General features: G+C 42.6%; 1 protein-coding gene across 3 annotated transcripts in view; it reads left to right on the forward strand.

Moving 5' to 3' along the window:
- Nucleotides 1-21,562, forward strand: part of kank4 (KN motif and ankyrin repeat domains 4) — a 93,524-nt gene extending 71,962 nt beyond the window's left edge. For all 3 annotated transcript variants that reach the window (XM_050055868.1, XM_050055869.1, XM_050055870.1), the window contains exons 2-10: nt 1,204-1,277; nt 1,862-5,386; nt 10,262-10,355; nt 13,959-14,234; nt 15,684-15,768; nt 16,179-16,398; nt 16,518-16,660; nt 17,046-17,246; nt 20,797-21,562. In XM_050055868.1, the coding sequence (XP_049911825.1) occupies nt 1,259-1,277; nt 1,862-5,386; nt 10,262-10,355; nt 13,959-14,234; nt 15,684-15,768; nt 16,179-16,398; nt 16,518-16,660; nt 17,046-17,246; nt 20,797-20,916 (4,683 nt within the window). In that variant the 5' untranslated portion in view covers nt 1,204-1,258 and the 3' untranslated portion in view covers nt 20,917-21,562. The remainder of the gene's footprint in view (nt 1-1,203; nt 1,278-1,861; nt 5,387-10,261; nt 10,356-13,958; nt 14,235-15,683; nt 15,769-16,178; nt 16,399-16,517; nt 16,661-17,045; nt 17,247-20,796) is intronic.
- The last annotated feature ends 207 nt before the right edge of the window (nt 21,563-21,769 follow it).

Below are 21,769 nucleotides of genomic sequence, written 5' to 3' on the forward strand. Positions count from 1 at the left end.
AGATATTTTTCTCCAGTGACACAATTTGCATGGAAATTGCATGAATAATATGTGCCTATTTGCTAAATAGCCTTAAAGTTGATATTTGTCTGTGAGGGCTCAAGTGCTCATTTAATGTGGATTTGAGCTGTTCAGCTCGCTCAAATCTGGCCAAATTGCCCAGGTTTTTTTATTAGTATTGGATATTTTATTAGGAAGCTTTACATAAGCCCTTAAAAGTTCTGACTCCTCTCGCTGAATTGTTTTCCACTTAGCTCTACTCCTTAGTAAGCTTATTGTACAAAAAAAGAAGGGCAACTGGCTCTGGTTTCTTGGCTTCTCCAAGTGGAACAAATGATACATAGTGGCACCAAATGGATGTTTTCCCTTCTGTGGGCCTGTTCAGGGTTGTGTTGACTTTATATGGCTCAGCAAGGCAAATCAAATTAAGTTAATGGACACAATGGCATTACCTTTCCTTTCATTGCACTATTAATATTCACTGTTGCTTGGTATACCTTCCTAATGTTGTCTTCAGTAGAGTAGCTGAGGCTGCACAATAATTAATTACATATTTACCTTTTAATTACATTTAAAGTCACAGCTGCATATGAGCCGAATAATTGAAATGTCTTTCCACACCCCAGTATAACCATCTGGACTGTTAGCACTGCGGCTCTGCTGTATACTAAACCATTTGTCATAAGTGCTGCTTTTTGTTTAGCCATTAAAATATTACTACATGTACATTTGACATAATGTTTGGTTTTACTAGATACTGTTGCTAATTGCTCAGGTTTTGACAATCAGCATATTTTGTACCATTTTTTCCATGCAACCCGGTCAAGGCTGGAGTATGGTCTTACATAACTTATTGAATATCTTATCTCAGAGAGGCAAATATTTGTTCTCCTGTAGTATGAGCCTGCTGTCATTTTGTCTTGTTTCAGTTGCTGTGCTGAATCAATGAAAATATTCAATAAATCTTGGAGAACAAGTAACTTAAACAAAAGAAGCCTTCAAGCTGTTTCAGGCTGCACACGTCCTGGAACCTTATCCACAAGGACCAGACACTGTTTTCCTTCTTTCATTTGATTTCACAGATCTAGCATTCTCCTGTAAAATATTAGACACGGCAGAATGTAGGACTCTCTATTGTTCAGGCGACGATGATGGATAATATTTCAGTTTCTTATACAGCTCTCTCATTTCTGTTTTATCCAGGCTGCCAGCTCCAACTGTAGCAAACACAAGTCGATGACTGAGAACTCTGCGTCCCATGATGGACAAGAAAAGTGGTGAGTGTCACTGAAAGCCTGCGCTTAAACAAACAATTGCATTGCTTCTAACTTGTGCCACAAATTGGATTTCTCTTATTTTTCTACAACTGTAAGTACAGTAATTACTCCTTTAGAATCTGATTGTTAATAACACAATACAATAAAGACATACAAGGTTAAACATTTAACTTCCTGTTCTTGTATGTGGCCAAGAGCAGTGAAGGCTTTATTTCCTTCAGGTGATAACCGTCCCCTGTCTCATACTGTATTCATAAGTTGACACAGCATGAGCAGCGTTTTGCATGCTGATTAGTTTGTTTTGGCGCAATCACTGCATGATAATTACTTTCCAGTAAGTGATATGGTTTTACATAATGAAGCACCATGTGTGCAGCACAGTACAGCCTGTCTGTACAAGTGATAAAAAGGAATAATAATGCTGATGATAATCTGTGATTTGGTTCACATTCATTTTATCAAGCAATTGCACCTTAATACATTTTAGTTGTTTAATTTCAGCTATTATTATTGTCATTGTTGTTATTTGTAGTAGGAGGAGAAGTATTGATTAATTGATTGATTTTTATGTTAATTCCTTACAGCCAACGGCTTTCAGACCAAGGCCAGTGAGGGCGGCGTTCAGAGGAAGCAGCTGCCCTACTCAGTGGAAACTCCCTATGGCTTCCACCTGGACCTGGACTTCCTCAAGTACGTTGATGATATTGAAAAAGGCAATACCATCAAAAGGGTCCACATTCAGCGAAGGGTCAAGGGACCGCCCAAATTCAGCACTCTGCCCAGAAATTTCAGCCTTCCTGGGCATGGGGCTAGGCCTGCCCCGAAGGAAAAGGACAGCACATGGTCTGGTACGTCCACCCTGGGGCCCAAGCCTAAATCACGGGTGACAGAAGTCCAACAGATCTTTGACTTCAGGGCAAGTGAAGGGGGAACTTCCACCCAAAGCAGCAGGGGGACAACTGGTGGGGTAGCTGGCTATGTTTCAGCTAAGCCCAGAGAGGAAGTAGGAGCTGGTGCTCGGGATGTTGAAGACAAAACTGCGGAGAATCAAAGCCGGCCGAACTTGCTCCGAGCATCAAGCATGCCCATCACCCTACAGCAGCGGAAAGGTTCTGATTCAAGCAGTCCGGACCGTGTTGTGGGAACACCGGAGAGTGGTTCGACAGAGAACGTGTTCCGTGCTTCTCCGGACATAACAGAGAGACGGTGTGTTCCGCAGGATCGGACAGGGCTTCACCAGCAGATCACAGTGGCACTGAAGCGGGTCAGAGAGCTGGAAGAGCAGGTCAAAACCATCCCAGAACTAAAGGCTCAGATCTGCTCACTGAGGGAGGAGAGGGAGAAACTACTGCTTCAGCTCCAAGCCCAGGCCCAAGCCCAGGTTTCCACATCGTCCCCTACAATTGTGCCGAATTCTGATTCTGGGCCACGCGCTCAGCCACAAGGACACAGACCTACAGAAGGGCTCAACTTAGCTCTGATGACTCACCCCACTGGAGGTTTAGAAGCTTCAGAGTGCATGCCAACAAAGCCAGAAACAGGCAAAGGAAGACAAAGTGTTACAGAGAAAAGTAAAGTGTCACAAAAAGAGAGCTCCTCAGCACATGGAGAAGTGGGTGGGTTGTCAGATCAAGAATCTGAGAGACAAACACAGCCGTCAGACAAACAAAAGGAGACATTAGACAGTCCTCTGGAGCATGCAGTGAAAAAACTATCACAGGACATTGCAGGACAGGAATTAACATCACTTAGGATGGCTATAAAAGACGCAGAGACTAGCAGTATTCAAGATGGTGATGCAGCAAAAGGAGGAAAACTTGAGGACCCAGACAGTATGCAGAATCTGCAGGAGAAGCTAATGACACTGGAGGCTAAACTTACTCAGGCTAAACAAGACTTGGAGAGAACGAATGCTCTTTTGAAAGAGCAAATAAATGAAAACAAGGTAAAAGAAGAGAAAATACTACAGCTGAGTGATGGAATAAGAGTGGAGATATGTTCGCCAGAAGCACACAGCAGGCCAAGAAGAGAGAGTATTGACACAGGGACAGAGACAGAGAAAGTAGATTTTACCAACCGGGAGACAGAGACTGAATCACCTGGTACAGTAGATCAGGGAACAGATACAGATAGAATCTGTATTGAGGTGTGTGTACCCAAACCAAGGGCTGGAAGTATAGATCAAGGCACAGAGACTAATAAAGCTGACACACATGAACAGGTGACAGGGATGGAGGCAGAAGCAGCTGCTGTGAGCCCACCAAGACCCAGAGCCAACAGCATGGAACGGGGCACAGTAACTGAGAGAATCGCCACTCAGGATCAGATGACGGAGACACCCGTAGCGGAAAGGGTAAACCAAGTCACAGAAACAGAGGGAGAGACAATAACGGACCATCCGCAGAGACCGAGGGCCAGCAGTGTAGAACGGGGGACAGTGACAGAGAGAGTGGACACTGTGGACAGGGTGACTGAGACATTGGAAGCGCAGAGGACAGACCAGCAGACTGAGACAGAGGTAGAAAGACGACATGATAACAATCCAGCCAGAGGTGCAGAAGCAGAGAGTCAAGTGAGAGAAAGTGCAGGCAGCGAAAGAGTAGAGGGTGTAGGTACTGTGGTCAGCGAAAGTGTGGAAGATAAGGAAGAAAACGAAAGAATTCAAAGAGATAGTGAAGAAAGTGAAAGTGTGAAAGTTGTCACAGAGAGTACGATTACAGTACTAGAAAGCAGAGCTGATCAAACTGTAGTTTCAGATATTGTAAGCCAGGATGAAGGCCGTACCAGTCCTCTTGTTGCAGCAGGAGAAAGTACAGAACCTAAGATTGAAATGGTTATGGCACAAAAGGGCTCAGAAACAAAAGAAATTGAACCTCCAAAAAGTGAAATTGTTGAAACACAGCAGATTGCTCTTGAGACAGTGGAGAAAAAACAAACAGCAGAGGGTGAGACTGTGTGTGCAGCAATCAAAGAAACTGTGGTCACTGACACGGTTGTGGTAACAGCAGCAGCAGAGAATGCAGCTGTAAAGACGGTAGCTCCTGTACGACCCCAGAGAGGCCGAAAGCTCTCAGCAGACCAGGCACAGCCATCACCTTCTCAACTTCAAACAGCACCTGTACGTCCTCGTAGGGGATCCAGTGAAACTCAAGCCAAGGAATCCCAGCCCCAGACAAAAACCCAGCCCCAGGTGCAGGTACAGGGTTCACCTGTGCCTGCACTTGCGCCTGTCGAGGCCCAAACCCCAACACAGCTCTCTGAACCACAGATAAAACAGCAAGCCCCATCTCCTGCTCAGGTTGAGGACCGCACCTCAGCAAAGAGGCCTCCTGGGGAGTCAGGTGAGAAACAACCTCAGACTGCAACTCAGGGCCCGCTCCCAGGTTCCAAGGAAGTCCAAGTCCGCCCCAAATCAATTCAAGCACAGTCTCGGTCTCAATCTGCTGCAACTCGACGAGATTCCAAAGAGGGTAAAGCACCACAGAGGGGATCTAGTGTATCACAACCTCCTAGCCGTGGATCAGCAGAAGCTCAGACCCGCCCAACTCGCCAGGGGGCATGCGACACCCAACCTCAGTCTCAGGGCTCTCGTAGAAGTTCCAGTGAGACTCAACCCCCTCACAAGGATGCAAGCGAGACACAATCACTACGCAGAGGCTCCAGTGAAACAGCCCAGCGTCGTGGTTCAAGTGAAGCCCAGGCCTCACGTAAGGACACTGGCGAGGCCCAGCCTCCTCGCAGAGGGTCCAGTGAGTCACCAACATCGCCAGCGGCTTTGGGCCAAGTCGTAACCCGGTTAACAGGGCTTCTGGGGGAGCAGTGGGCGCAGCTGGGGAGCAGCTCTGGAACTCAACAGACGGCCAGCCAGCAGGAAAGCCCCAACACACAGAAACAGACGGCAGGGAAAAGAGCAGAGGCAGGGAAAGGAGCATCAGCCAAGCCTGCAGGGAAGGCAGTCCCTGCAGCAGCGACAGGGAAACCAGCAGGGAAGCCTGGTCCTTCCAAAATGAGCACTATTCAAAGTCAACTGGTCAGCTCCCTCAGTGTCCTCTCTGCCTTCTACTCTCCAGGCCAGAAAGCAGCTGCTGCCAGCAAACAGCAAGAACAAGGTAGGCCTGTGGTTCAGTTTGTACCCCACGGTTTATACACATTTGTGCATCTGTCCTTCACATACCTCTCTACCTTTTTGTAATAGACTCAATGAGCTGCATCCATTCCACTCTATTCACCGAAATGATCCTCTCGCAGCTCCTACTCTCCATGCCACTTAATTACAACATGTTCCTTCTGATCTCTGCCAAGATGTCTCGTGATTAATGTCTATGTGTACAACTCAGTAGCCTTGATTATTAATTTCCCATCCTTGCTTGTCTCCTTTGAACAAAAAAGCAGACAGGAGCAGCCAGACATGGACAGAACGATTTGACAGATTTCTGTGGTGTCACTTGTGTAGAGCTTTTTAGTAGTTCATGTAGATCGCTTATTCCTGCACACTTCTCAGCTGATGTGAGACACACGCTATTACTATCAAACTGACAACAAGGTGGTGTCGTTATAATTCTAAGTTTATTTTCAGTGCAATGTGAAACCATGCTGGTCCTGTTCTATTATTCAGAAATACCCTACTGATGTGCTGTCAAGTCATGTCTTTCAGCGCTTCTATCAATAGTACTGTGCCAACACAAAGATTATTGTGTACCTGACTCATTAGACATGCAGTACTAGGACCTGGGTTGATGTAGGACTAAAGGGTATTGCTTGATGTCTTTATAGGATATTTTCTTAGACCTGGACAGTCACTGTGACTACATATCAGTTTGGTTCTGCTGTTTAAGTAGGAAAAAGACAGGGAAATGATTTTATTTCCCTCTTGTCTGAAATATAATACCTGCTACTCTTCTAGGTACTTAATTATCCGGTACTTTGCCAGAAGTCTAGTGACTGTGAGTGATATGGATTGCGATTTAGTGACACTTCTGTTCTCCCAGTTATTTTATTGGTGTACCTTGCCTTCTAATTTATAGTTATAGCTATTTCTGTCTGGTATATTTTTTTTTTATATTTTATTTTTTTTGTTTGCATCAATCTACTCTGCTGTTAGCATCTCCTTTTGAAGCTTCTTTAACAGTTCAGAGGTTAAGGTTTAACTCCGTCCTTATCCCAGTTTCTTCAGTTTCTCTGTACTTTACAGGTACAGGATATACAAGTAGAGTCCCTCTTATATAAATGCTTGGAATTACAGTAACATTATTGTAATAAAGGAATAGAAATTAATGGCATTATCTGTAAAACAAAACTGCGCAAAACACAGTGTTTCAAAGATACAGTATTAGCTGTTATATAGGGTGGGCAGGCAAAGAACAAACACACACCCACACTTATACAGAGAGGAGGCACACACATGCCCATGAGCCCTTACTTACTTACAGCACATAGTCAAATTGACACTCAAGCACAGACCCTCACAAACCCCTTTACACTCACACACATCAAACAGATGATGACTTTCTCCCCTCCCTTGATGTCTCACTCTTCTGTTTCTGGTCCAGGAGCTGAAGCACAGAATCCCTCTGCTATCACATCACATATTTTATGTTCAGAGTTCATTTTGAGTTCAGAGTTGGGAGTAGAGTATACAAGAGTGGTTTAGAGTTATTTGTGTGTGCATGCATGCCTGGATATATATGTGTTCTCTTTGTGGTTGATCTCTACATCTCTGACATCTGAGATTTCCAGCCTGTCTTGTCAGCCTGAAATGACATCAGTGTTCTTCTACAAATATTGGAAACAGAAGCCACGGGTGTCAGGCTGAGAACCCTCACTCATCCCAGCCATCAGAGACTGGAGTTGAGCTTTAGAGATTTGTATGGATGAGTGAAGTATCTCAGTGTCTCCAAAGGTTTAATCACACCATTGTTTTATTTATTACAAGTTGGTAAGAGGATGTATTAAAATGCCAAATATGTTTTAAACTTCCCCTCTCCCAGTTGCTATCTCCAGAGAGATAGAGGATCTAAAATCATTCTTCTTCTTAAATGGTGGTCGCTGGGATCTTTTTAGTGGTGGTTTCTGGCTCAAAGCCACATCCTTATGTCCCTGCATAAAACATTACAGAGCCTCTGCACCATGTCTCGCTGTCAGGCACAACTAAGACAGCCACACTGGGCTTAGAGCCAAGGAGAGTCAGCAAAGGAGCCCATGCAGAATCGATTATCGGGCAGTTACATACATAAGTAGGCCCGACAATGTCAAGGTTGTGCGTTGTCATTATGGCCTATAATCTTGACTTGTGTACATCGCCCTGGAAATGCTTTGGGTGGTCCTGGACTAAAAATAACCACAATTATCAGTCGATTTGATTATGTTGATTTTCTTGAACAAGATCTTCAGTGTCTAATTGTCATTGTGTCTCACTTAAAAAAACAGGCACTCCAATTAAATAGAATTGTTTTTCTTGACAGTGTTGTACTGTTCACTCACATTGGTTCTATTGCTGTCTGCATATAAAGTACACAGATGAAGCTCTATAGCTTCCCGCCTCTCTGCCAACATAGGGCTTCCATATTATATGATGAGCTATATTTGCTTGTAATTGCATCCAGAGGTTCTTCAATATCAACCAGCCCCGAAATGTTTTCTAAGAGACACACATATATTCACACACTGACACACATAGAAGTACACACTGAAACCAGCTGGCAGATATACTGTATACACTTGCACAAAGAAATACAGCCAACATGTGCAAACCATTATTGTCTGTATTCTCATGAGCTACCAATATCAGTTTGATGTATTGCCTCTACTCAGCCTTTAGACTTATAACCTACTTAAACTCAGTTACTCAGTTGTGCTGATTGTCTTTGCCGGATAGCCATGATGGAGAAAAAAAGATTTCTTTCCTCAGATATCTATCATCCTTCCTGTTTTGAAAGATAAATTATTTTGAATAAGGAAATGTTATATGACTCTCAGAGGCAGTTGAATTTACAGAAGTTGCAGCAACTTTGGCCGCACATGCTTGTCTAGGGGATACTCAGTTACATAGCTTCTTATTACAGTAACTTACACACAGCTAAGTACAGGCCAGCTATTAGTAATGATGGACAGGGGAACAAAATATTCCAAATTGGGCCCCTCATCCACACACCCACTCCAGCAACACCACTACCCACCCAACATTAGCTCTATGGGCAATTTCAAATAAGCTTCTGATCTATAGACTTGTAGAAACCAAGATGAAGTCTCTAACAACCATTTCCAAATCCAGTGTTATAGACCCAACCACGCCATGCTCTGTTTTACTGCAAGGCATTAAATCGTAAGATCAAATCATGAGTGAACAAACAGGCCTTAATATGCTCTTCATCTATCACATTTTCCAAATCCAGCATTTATTATGTGTTAGTTTATGCAATCTGAAGAATGCATACAATATGTTGAAATATTCAAATTCACCATTTTAATAAATGGCAATGTTATTTATTCTTATTAAACCTGACAAGATAGATTGACTTGGTTGGTACCAATGGATGCCTTAGGATGTCTAGTATTTTTTGATACCATTATCAGGTAAACTGGGCCGTACCATTTTTATAATAACTGCAGGGGTTGGGGTATCAGATAACGAGTTAAATTGTGTTTTAATGATAACAATAAATATAACCTATGTATTATGTAAATACTGTAAAATGTCAATTAAAAGCCTAGTCCCAATTGACACCTAGTCCCTTTTACTAGCCCTGTTTGGCTCCACATTTTGACAAATACAGGCTTGTCTCAATTAGACACCTGGTCTGGTTTTTTATAAAAGTTCTTCAGGTGTATAAAACCAGTTTGTTGGCTACCTCAAATTATGTGACCATATCTTGATTACCCTGTACATTATTCATATTCCTTTGGTCCATAAGGGTCCTTAGATCAAATAAATCAAAAGTTTTTTTTTTCATAAAAATTAATCCAAGTTGTGAGTATTGTTATAATAGGATAAAGTGGTGTTGTGTCGTATACCGGGTGCAGTAATCCCCGAGAGCTGTAACTCTCTCTCTGCTGCGCTGTCTGTCAGAGCCAGATCAAATGAATGATTCATAATTGATATGTTATTTGAAGCCTAATTTTTATACAAGTAATATTCATACTGATTCCATTAAACAATTTTATTGTATTTCCCATCTTTACTGAGCAACAGTTTAAGGTCTTTCCCATATAGACGCATGTCCCATACATAGGCCTGTTCATTTCAGTGATTTAAGGAAATAATAGCCCGGGCTACTAATTGAAGTTTTATAGTACATGTAACTTGTATTTCACTGGTATAAGTCAGAGTAAGTAAGTAAGAGTAAATAAGTCAGTAAGTAAATTGTTAATTCTTGATCCCATTAAAGGGTCAAACATAGACCTTTGCATGGCCACTGGGCCTTGGGCCAGCTTCCTCTGTACCCTTTGAACCCTCGGCGGGCCTGGCTAAGCAACAAAGAAGTCTTTTAAACTCACATGTTGGTCCACCTCCATATCCTGGAGGTGTTCAATTGCGTTTACTGCAAAGACCATATAAATATTTTACATAATTTTCATACTCATCAAAACATTCAGTGACCCCTGGGGAACCTTTTTCTACTTACTCATGTTTTTCGTGAATTTGTCACTAGTCTGCAAGTTCCTCTTTGTACTCATGCACTCATAAACAGCAAGAGAGTGTCAAATCTTGTATTAACAGCTCAAGTTGTGATAATGTGATATCTGTCTAACCTAAATCAAGCAGTTGTTTAGTTGCGTAAACTCAGCCATACATTAACAGCACAGGTTGCAGATCATGCATTGACAAACAACCTACTGCGTTTTGTGTGTTTATGAGAACATGTTGGAAATGATACAGAATATGAATTCTCACAAACATATACACACTCATATTCCACAAAGGCCTAATGAATTTTTCCCACCCTCCCTTTTTCTTTCATCTCTCTCTCTGTCCTCCTCTTCACCAGGTCTCAAATCTATTATGAAGAAAAATGGTGTTGCTGACAAGCAGGGGAACAAGGGAGCCAAGAAAAACCTGAAGTTTGTTGGGGTGAACGGAGGGTAAAAACTTATTTTTAATCAGCGTCCAATCTCTCTGTGTGATTCATATCTTTGTGTGGGCTGCAGTGTGTTTTTGTGCATTTTGATTTGTGCGTCCATGAATGTTTTGTTGCTATTTTGTGTTTTCCCTTTGCGGACGTTAATGCAATATAATATTCTATTTTTATCCTGATTTAATTTGAGAATATTTTTCAAAAAACAGGGATTACATATATTCAATTTTCAAAGCTGTCAGATTTAATGTGTTACGTTCTGCAAAGTGGCTTCAGTCGGATTAGCCAGTTAGCCAGAAAACTGTGAAAAATGACTGCAGGTAATCCTTACAGGACCTGGATTTGGTCCTGTAGAAAAGCATAAGATCCAAAAATAAAAACATAATGCGGTATAATAAAAGTAGAGTATACACTCAATCTATAAATAATGTACAGCCAGCTAGAGTAATTTGAAACTATGCTCAAATCTATTGCCCATATAGGCCTCATTAAATGGATTCTGTTCATATGCATCATGGAGAATTTCAGCTTGATAAATGTATGTTCATTCTTACTTTTAATTAATCCACTGGCAGCAGTTTGGATTTTCAAGCAGAAATATCCTCCATCCTATTATATCCCACCACCTGTCTCATATAAATTAGTACTCATAAGTTGTTTGCTGAGTTTGACCACTGAGACTGTGAACTAAGTCCAGCTGTGACTGACACATCTGCTTCATGCTGTTAGCCGTCAAGGCTCACTTGAGGACACACTGCCCCGACTTTGACCCCACGGCTGCAACTGGGCGTGTGAATGTGTGTGGGTATGAATGTGTGTTGTGCATGATGTGATGTGTGCGCATATTTCTGTCAGTATTGATGATACCTCAGTGCTTTGTGCAAGTGTGCTTATGTAAGCGTTTGCTGATGCTGGATGCAATGTGTGTGTTTGTGTGAGTGTGAGTGTGTGTGCTTGTAAAAGCTGATGAATTTTAAGTAAGCAGATGGTTGTGGTTGGAAGAACAAAGGTGTGTCCCAAAGCAGGGAGATTATTCTTTCTTGCTGGTATGATTATACTCAGCTGTCTGTTGTTACAGTTATAACATGAAGCACCTGTAAACGCGCGCACACACACACACACACACACACACACACACACACACACACACACACACACACACACATGCGTTGGTCTAACTTGTGAGGATCGACAGACAGAAATGCTCTGGATGCTTACCCCAAACTCAACCATAACTGCTACGTGTGTAATCTTAACCCTCAGCCTAAATGTATAACCAAATCTAGTCCTAAAATATAATTTGGTTAACCTTGTCGGGACCAGATTGGGTTCCTAAATGGAAGTGGGTCCCCACAATGTGACTGTGGAGACAGATTTTTGTCTGCACTCACATTCATAGCACTTACTTCAGTGGTGCACATGACACTTGGCAATGATCCACTGCAACAGCAGCCAAGGCATTTGTAAGCTGACTGGTTCTTTTTCTTAGACTATTTTAAAGGGACAGTTCACTTCAAAATCAAAAATGCATATTTGTCCTCTTACCTAGAGTGCTATTTATTAGTTAAGCTTGTTTTGGTGTGAGTTCCCGAGTGTTGGAGATATGGGCCATAGCGATGTCTGCCTTCTCTCCAGTATAATGGAACTAGATGGCACTCTGCTTGTGGAGCACAAAGCACCACATAAATACATTTGAAAAACTCAACAGCAATGTCTCTTTCCTGAAATCATGACTCAGTTACTCAAGACTATCCACAGACTTTGTTTTTAGCAGTTTCATGTGGGAACAATTTTCTTCTGACAGAACTACAGCCGCCAACTGTATCACAGCGCAAAAGGAAGTGTGCATCTAGTCATGGACAAGAGGGGGATGTAAACACTATTGGCATCCTCTTTGGCTAAGCTGTAACATAAGATAGCTCGGTAGTGCTAGGAGAGCTAGCAGTAGATGCACGCTTCCTTCATGAGAGACAGACAAATGTATGTATTTATTTGGTGCTTTGAGCACATCTCTACGGCCGATATCTCCAACACTCAGCAAGTCACACCAAAACAATCTAGACCGATAAGTAGCAATACAGGTAAGGGGAAAAATATGTATCTCTGATTTTTGGGGTGAACTGTCCCTTTAATCTTACATTTCTTTCTGTGCACTGGGTCTCATTTTGTATAAAATCCCAAAGATGGCAAAGCTATTCCATAAACCACAAGCATGGTCAAATGTTTATTAATAGCACCATGCACACATCTAATGACACATTTGTTTCTCATTACCTCCAAGCAACATTTCCATAATTTCACAACACTTGTTTTCCAAAGTCGTTTCTACAATGCCTCAGCAGTGCTACCTCCTGCATATCAAGGAAATGGCTGCCATTAGGAGATTTGTTTTATTCCTGCGTTCCTGCTTTTACATTCCTGAGCTTCACTGTTTTATGACCTGCTTGCCTTTGCGATGTTTTGTCAGAGCTTTGGTGAGGTCTATTCCTTCCTCCCCGTTTTAGAATGATCTGCAAACATAACCTAACAGCCATCCTCCAGAACAAATAATGAATTATCATATGTGGTATTGTAAGGATCTGCTCCTTATATAACCATTAATAAGTTATATAAGATGGCCCATGTCTAGTTTCTTCTGAGTTTTTAACCCTTGATCTGGACAAGAACTATCTCTCCGTTTCGATGTTACAGATGCTATTTCCAATGAAACAAACATGACAGACAACAATATTTTCTCTGACTATCTTTAGTCTTCTGCCCACACCAGGAAGTGGGCTGCTGTTTGCATTTCTTCTCTTTGGATGGTCTAACCTATCTTTGCTCTCCCTTGAGCTCCTCTGGAATCCAGGGAATGCTGTGGCCCCTGAACGCCTCTTGTGGTGTGGTGTGCATGTGTGTGCGTGTCTACAAATACAAATGAATCAGTGGCATTCAATATACGACTTATCTGATCATTGGCCTCACAAAGGTTCCTTTAGGATACACTCCAGTGATCTTACACACACGCACACACACACAAACAAACACACACGCTACACCTGCAACCACCACTGCTCTAAATATATCGTCAGCCTTTCTGCTCTGAACAAGGATGGGTTTTGTCCAAGGTTGCATATGTGAGTGTGCAAACATGCCTATGGATTTTCATGTATATGTTTAACTGTGTGAGGGATGTTTTGGATATGTGGGCCAAGGTTGTATCGGACAAGCGTCTTTTTCATGCCAGGCTTGAGGTCTAGAGGGTAATGACTGTTAGTATTTATCTAGCCTTAGCCAGTGTTGACTTTATTGCTTTCATCTTCTTTTTTATCCGTTTAGGTGTTTGACTGATGTGGCTTCCTCTGTATATATATAATTTCTGTACGCATGCTTACTTTTAGGGAAGAAACATGAGTTAATTGTTTCAAAGCCCATGACAGACTAAGTATTGTCTGCCCTGTATCATTTAAAAGTGGATTTCTGTTTAGCTACGAAGTATTTTCTCACTTTTTAGGCCACCTATAAGCATTCACAGGCTAGAGTATGCAAAAGCTGTATTATAGATGATATAATGTGGATGACTTTGCTTTGAAAGCTGTTCAAATGTCTACTTGCTTGTGTCTGCCTCCAGCTATGAGACGACATCCAGCGAAGAGTCCAGTGGAGATGAGAAGTCGAAGGTGGAGGTGGAGGTGGAGGAAGAGGACAGCTCAGAACCAGAGGTAGAAAAGGAGAAGGAGACGGAGCCTCAGCCGGCGGAGAAGCCTGAGGAGGGAGCAGAGACCCAGCAGAAGGATGCAGAGGTCGCAGCCGAGGGAGGAGGTGCCGTGGCTGCAGAGAAGGAGAGTGAAAGAGGCCTGCTGGATCCGGAAGGCCCCCAGGAGCTACTGGAAGAACAGGCTGAAGGGTGAGATAGACAGTAAAAAGCTTCACTTATAGTAGTGTGTCAGGGGTTGTGCCACAGCTATGGAGCCTATGCATGTAGCCGCTGTGGGCTATACGCTGCAGAGATGCCACATGGGTACCTAATGAACTGTGATTGGTCAGCATGGACCACTTCCTGCTGCTGGTAGAGATGATGATAGTAAAGAATATATGAGTCAAGTGGAATAAAAGGCTCCGGCATCTTCTTTATTTCAGTACCGCCCGCAGAGCAATCTCAAACCTGCTCACTGTAATCCATGCTCTCCATCACAGGAGCTGCACAGAATAGTCTCACATTAAATAGCTCATATCATTAAGTGAATAAATAATGGAAACACAGTTAATGTAAGGAATATAATTAAAGCGCAGTACAGCCATGGAGATAACAGTGTGACGTGATGTCAGGAAGCACAAGTGAGTGCTTTGTTTTGTGTTCAGCCACAGCCTACATACTTTGTCTGAGACAGACAGGTGCTGAACGGTGCTTCAATATACAGTGGGCCACACACACACACACACACACACACACACACACACACACACACACACACACACACACACATTCATACAACCCTGCTCACCTCTTGATATCATACACCGTCACACACTGTAAGCCCCACGTACATAGGCTTCGCACCAGCACACACAACTTGGTTCTACAAACGTCAGTATAAGATGCTTCAGTCTAATCGAGGTCTCAGACACACACACAGACACTTCATTCCCTAAAGTGCCAGGCGTCTGGGACAAAAAGCAAATAACCAGCAGTGTTGTCCTCTTTGTCACGGACTGATCACTTATCTGTCTCAGGTATGTGGACCGGGTTGAGGGCCCCGGAGCCAGACAGTAGATGAGGCCCCTGGGAGAAAGCAGAACCTATATTAACCCATCACTCAGCACCTGTCGGATCATTCCCATGCATGTGTGCTTGTATGAGCGGGGTACAGTACACAGCAAGAGTGTGATCCACTCAGGCTTAGTGCTGCTTGAGATGTAGCATGACTGTGCGTGATAGACGAGCAGCGTGAGCGCTTGGTGGATATTATTGGGCAGTGAATCAGTGTGAACTGTTGCCTTCGAGGTTTGCATGTGTCATCACAGCGTCAGACTGTTGACTGATGTGTGTGTGCGCTGCAGGGGCCTGTGAGGCGTCTTTTATCTTTTGTTTTCATCCCAGACAGAATTTACACAAGAACCAAAGTAGCCGTCTCTTGGCCATATGTTAGGCAGACTTGAAGGTGTTTTCACACTGAACCTGAAAGAGCAGGGAAGAAAACAGATGTGGAGTGCGCTGGGTTAAATTTGGATGGTTTCTGTTTTTTGCTTCCAGGCCTGCTTGAAAGATCTTCACCCAAAAAATATTTTCAAAATTGAGCTAGTATGTGTCAGGAAAAGATTGTTTCTCATTTTGTTGTCTGGTCTTTGTATGCAGGGAGAAAGTTGACCAGGGGTTTATAGACGCCTGCATCTATGTAAAAGACCGCATGGAAGAAGTTTCATCTCCAGATAAAGAAATGGTAAGGCTTTATTTTTGCCTGTTTTAATTTATCGAAGATGTTTATTAAAATCTAATCTGACTGCAAAGTTAATGTTTATGGTTGCCTCCACACTGTATCAACTACACGCTTTTGTAATGTATTTATCTCTTCATAAAGCTGCAAAAGTGATGCCCCTCACATTTTCTCAATTCAGTTTCTGAAACATTAAAAATGATTTGTTTAGGGAAAAAGCTTCAGGTTATTTGTTGATGCTCTCTTAGAGCTCTTTGACTTCACGGGGTAGAATTATGTGGCTTACAATGCCGTTCCTCAGGCTGAAAATGCAAGCTGCTCAACAGCCCAAACAGTAAAACTGATGTTGAGGGAACAGTAAAACTGCTGCCACAGGCGGCTCTTTCATTTATATCTTTTCCTCTCTCTCTCCCCAGCGTCAGGTTTTAGTGGTGCTCTACCAGGAGTGGTTCAAGATCTCCAGTCAGAAAGACTCGCAGGCAGATACCGTCAGATTATACCTGCGACAAGTGGGCTTGACCACACCCACTCTCCTGCCATATGTAGTTAACTTGACAGACGGCAATGGGAACATGGCTCTCCACTACAGTGTGTCGCATTCAAACTTCCCAGTGGTTAAACTGCTGCTGGATACGGGTGAGATGAAAACACACACAACAGAAGAGCATGGATACAGTCAGAAACACAATTTTAACTGAAGACATAATGCACAAAATGCCTTCTGACTTATTAAAACATTGTGTTTGTGTCTTCAGGCCTATGTGAGACAGACAATGTGAACAAGGCAGGCTATACTCCGGTGATGCTCGCTGCTCTGACGGCTGCTGAGAGCCCTGATGACCTGGAGGTGGCACAACAACTGTTGAGACTGGGTGACGTCAATGCATGCTCCAGACAGGTAATATATATGCTTACACTGTCTCGTCGGCTCCACTAGATTCGTGTGATGTGTTATTGTTGTTCAGAAAGTTGCATTTCCAGGCACAGTAAGTCTGGGAATTTAATAAATACTCAGGGGAAATCAGAGCATGTTAGAGATGTTTTACAAGTGGGTCACTTCACAGAAATACGCCATAACTTCAGCTTGTTTTCCTCAACAGCGTGGCCATCTATAGTGCAAACCGAACTAAATTTATAAATGGGAGGGAACAGCATGTTAGGCTAGGAACGCTTTTTTCCTCCCGCATCCCCCACCCTGCATCTCTTTATCTCTTTATCTCCCCCTCCTACCTTCCCTCTCACTGTTTAATTCTAATTCTCTGTATTTTTCACTCTTTCTCTAGGCGGGCCAAACGGCACTCATGCTCGCAGTGAGCCACGGCCGCGTTGCCATGGTGAAGCTGCTCCTGAGCTGTGGTGCGGATGTAAATGCCCAGGACCGTGAGGGCTCCACGGCTCTGATGTGTGCCTCCGAACATGGACACACAAACATTGTTCGTATGCTGCTGGAGACAGGACGCTGTGACTCCAGCCTCACAGATAAGGTATCCTGTCATACTGTAGCGATACAATTACACTGTCAACTGGGCTGTCTGAATCCAAGATATGTGTTGTCTCTTCCCTGACCTCTTCAAAATCTTGTTCAGATTGTCCATGATCTCTCTCTAGGATGTGTACATTTTTTTATCCTCAAAACTGTCCTTTCTTGTAACAGGACATAAATTGAGGCATTTGTGGTTTATAGCACTTCAAGCCTGCAGTCCCATGGGTGAACTGTTGCCTTAGTGTGTTGCCAGGTTTAAAATATATCACCATGTTGTATAAATAACTGAATGCAGCTCAACTCAGACGAAAAAACATTGCTCAGAGACCTGTGTCTACATAAATGAAGCACAGAGAAAATTAAGAGCTGTTCTCTGTAGGTGAGAAAAGGCATCTATATAGATTTATGTCTAACCCCCACAGTAGCATATATTTATATGTGAAGCAAGTGGCAAGAAAGACACTAATCCGCATTTGGGGGGAGTTCACGGCCAACGCCTGACACCCTCTGTCTGTGCTGCTGTCTAAAGCTTTATTTGGACACTGTGACTCTTCCATAAGGGTTAATTGCTAGTAGCACTGCATGAATGGTCACACTCCCAGTCTCAGGCTCATACTGTTGAATATGTCACTAATAAGGGTATAGCCATACAGCAGCTGGTGCCTGGCCCACACCCAGTAGAATGATTGTACAACCAAGTGCATTATTGATTTCTCTAAATTGTTGATTCTCATCTGCAGTCTGAGGTGCTCAGTCAGAGAATGGCCACATCATGACTGGTGCCTTGCACTTACTCCTCGCAAACAATCCTGTTAACACTGTTGGAACACTGCTGCTATTGTTCATGTAGCATTTCACAAGCCCCACCTCAACACCTGCATCCAACTGTGGGCTTTGATTCTAGTTTCCCAAAGGATGCAAGTCTTGTCACTCCTTGTTCAGCACAACATGCTGCTTCTGATGCTATTATGATATCACAGCATTTCTACAACACTTTTTCCTGCTCAGTCTCGCAGGACGGGACTTCGGTGGAAACCTTTTCTCAACGATAAGCTTAAATCACGACGCCTCGTCAGTACAACAGTTCAGTGGATTGTTTAAGGAAGCTCTATACAACATTAAGAGTATATCTATGAGTATGGGCCAGGATTGTCTGCACATGGTTCTCAACATGGAGGTGGCTGAGCCAGCTAGGAGCTAATGATGCTAATAGTGCAAACAGTGCTAAGGACAGCATCAGCGCCAACCGTGTTAACCTTGGAGGGAACTGAAGGGTGGGCATTATACTTCCGCAACATTGCCACCTCGACGGCGTTATCAGTGGTAATCACTGTCCGGCACAGTGCAGAGTGGCATCAATTATGCTGTGTTTCATTTACCTCTGTGCTCAGAGGTTGGAGCTGGGAATGATGCCACACCCGAGTTAATCGTGTTCAAGCACAACAAGTGGTAAAACCAAGATGTTAGCAATGCCAGGTCTAGCCAGTTTAGCTGTTGTTAGCAATACCACTTGAAAACACACATTAGGTGAGGTTCCTCTGACTTTCAGAGTCATATATCCAACTTCAGGGGGCATTCCAGTGAAATATATGACTGGGAACTCAAAAATTCTGACTTTCCAGTTGAAACGGAACACACCATAAGCTAGCCAGTGGGATATACACACACAGGGACTCATATGCACCAACATGAACATGCGGCTAGACCAGCGACCAAAAGAAGAGGGAAGAATACAACACACAGAGGTAGCATGACTTCATTCTCCACTCAGGACACCATTACTCCACTATATCTTTACATAGCAAAAAGTTGAGTTAAAGTTCCTTTAAGATAGATCTTACTGTACCACTTGGATGACTGAGATGAATCTCTGCAGACATACAGTATCCTGCAATCATCCTATAACTCAATCATGTGCCTCTGGTAGATCATTTGCTGTGTGACTCCATGACAACACATGAGCACACACTATATTTAGTGGTGGTTTGGGACCAACATTCTCTCAAAACTGAGAAAATAAGCAGCTGTGGCAAGCAATTTGAAATCATATCAAGTAAGTCGGGCGGTTTGTCGAACAGGTTTGTGATATTTACACAAAGTATAACACACAACATCCACACAGTGTTCCCATGAGACATGAGGTCTCTCTCAGTATACAGCCTTGTCTGTTCTAGTTTGCTATGTTTAATATCATGCCTTTGATTAGAAGAATAAACAGGAAACACCAGGACACACTGTGAGAATGACGCAGGAAGTTAGAAGTAGTGTTAGAGCACTGCAAGTCAGTCAGAGGGGAAATTTTTAAGGGTGCTCCGATCAGGATTTTTGGGCCGATCACTGGAAGCAGTATCGACCGATACTGATCACAGATCTTAGAGTCACTTTGAACCCTTCTTATTACTAATGAAATCCACAGTAATGTCTCTTAATTGATGTCTCAGTGGGTACGTTGCACACTAACATGCCAATGTTATTCCAAGTATGATAATATTCTGAATTTGATATGGTCATGTAAACAGCATATTCCATTTAGATATTCCATGTGGGATATGCTGGTATTATTTGGGTTTTAATAGCAATCTTTGGGCATGTATACAGCACATTTGGAATATTTGTCTTAAATTTGGTTTTTACCGCAGTTTGCAACACACAGCGTCTTATTTATTGACTCTGTGTGTTGTCACGGATACATTGTAAACAAACCAACTTGCCAACAGTTTGCAAGCCTGCTTTAGAATTGCATGCCCAAAGAGATGGATTTCTCATTTTTGGTAACTGTTAGTAGAGCATGACTTTTTCCACACATCATGAGTATAATGGGTTTCATGAGAGATGGCTACAAATATCAGAGCAGTGACACCAAAATCATCCATGTGAGAAAAAGACTGAACGGAAAGATCTTCATAAAGCTTGTGCATTATTTTTAAAATTGGTTATCTTGTATATAAATGTGCAGATGCAACAAGTGTGGGTACATGAAAGCATAATAGCATATTTTCTGATTTATATAGGTATTTTTGCAGTATTCCTGTTGGTCCTGGAGTAAGGATTTAGGATGTTATCACATTAAAGTGTCAGAGTTTCTCTTACTGATGTTTGTTTTGTATGCCTTTGGACATTTTCCCCATTTTCCTTTTTATTATATCATCAAAATCCTCCCTGGGCTTATTATTTAACCCAGGGTTATTACACAGGCAATTTCTGCATGAAGCAAAGAGGCTTATCAGAGGATATTGTTATAATCTTTGTTGCACATTTTGATATGTATTTTGGAAAGGAAATTGTTTGATCAGATTTACATAAACATGATAGATCATAATCTCATCTGGCATTCAAGAAGGGTCAAATGCTAAAACTTATTGCTAGATACTGAACCCAGCTCTTCCAGTTCAGTAGTATTGCCTCAGCATCAGGCCAGGTGCTGTGTGTACACATGTACTCTAATGTCAGGTTGCTAGAGAAAGAGCAACACTGCCACTATCAGGATAAGAAGGGTCACTGCAGTGATCTTTGATGTGAAACTGTGACATTTCCTCTCTGTTTCCCCCCAGAATGGACAGACAGCGCTGTCGGTGGCAGAAGCAGCCCCCCACCAAGAGATAGTTGACCTTCTTAAGGCTCACGCTGAGTCCAAAGCCTCTGAGCCCTCGTCTACCGCAGACCTCCTCTGAGCCAGACCGAGTATGTTTACTTCTCCAGACCGCTCCAGCTCACCGACCCCCAACCCTTCAGTTTCCAAAACACCCCGCCCACCAACAATGAGGGAAAATGTTGACATAGTGACACTGTACAAGACTCCATATGACCAGTGGAACAAGTGGAACCACATATAAACCTCTGAGATTGGAGTGTCCAGCAATGTACGCCCACATGTTCTCTTCCACATCTCTGCCAACATGCCCAGTGGGTGTTTATGGATATGCTGCATCAACCACTCAGTGGACAGACAACAAAGGGGGCCTGGTCGGATTAACGATAAGACGTTTCCATGGCGACAAGTGTGATTGAGAAGATATTACATAGGGCACAGGGTCATGATATAATAAGGGAGCAGGGATGGACGGACAAGCAATTGGATGAAGAGATACTCTGACAAACTGCTGCTTCTTATCATCAACTAGCTCTTCAAGCAAAATACTAAGCACATGATCTACCTTTCAAATATACTATATTAAATATGACATTATTTCTATTTTTTTCCGTCATGACGTTGACATCATTCTTTTCATATTTGGACATAAGCCATTATTGAAATCATAGTATTATGTAGAATGTTATTCTAACAGATTATAATCATAAACAAACACAGAAACTGTATTTTCTACTGCACTTTTTTATTGTGTTTGTGTACAGTAAATAGTCCGCTCAAATATCGGTGTCCACAAGAAACTATATATCTCCAATAGTGTGAATTATTAGAAAATGGAATAATAGAGTAGAACTTCTGGTCAAATATCTCATCATTCAGTGAATATTTGACAATATTTAATGTATTGTTTTTGCCACCGTCATAATGTTTTTCAC

This window comes from Epinephelus moara, chromosome 10 (genome assembly GCF_006386435.1).
Source record: "Epinephelus moara isolate mb chromosome 10, YSFRI_EMoa_1.0, whole genome shotgun sequence".
NCBI lineage: Eukaryota > Metazoa > Chordata > Actinopteri > Perciformes > Serranidae > Epinephelus > Epinephelus moara.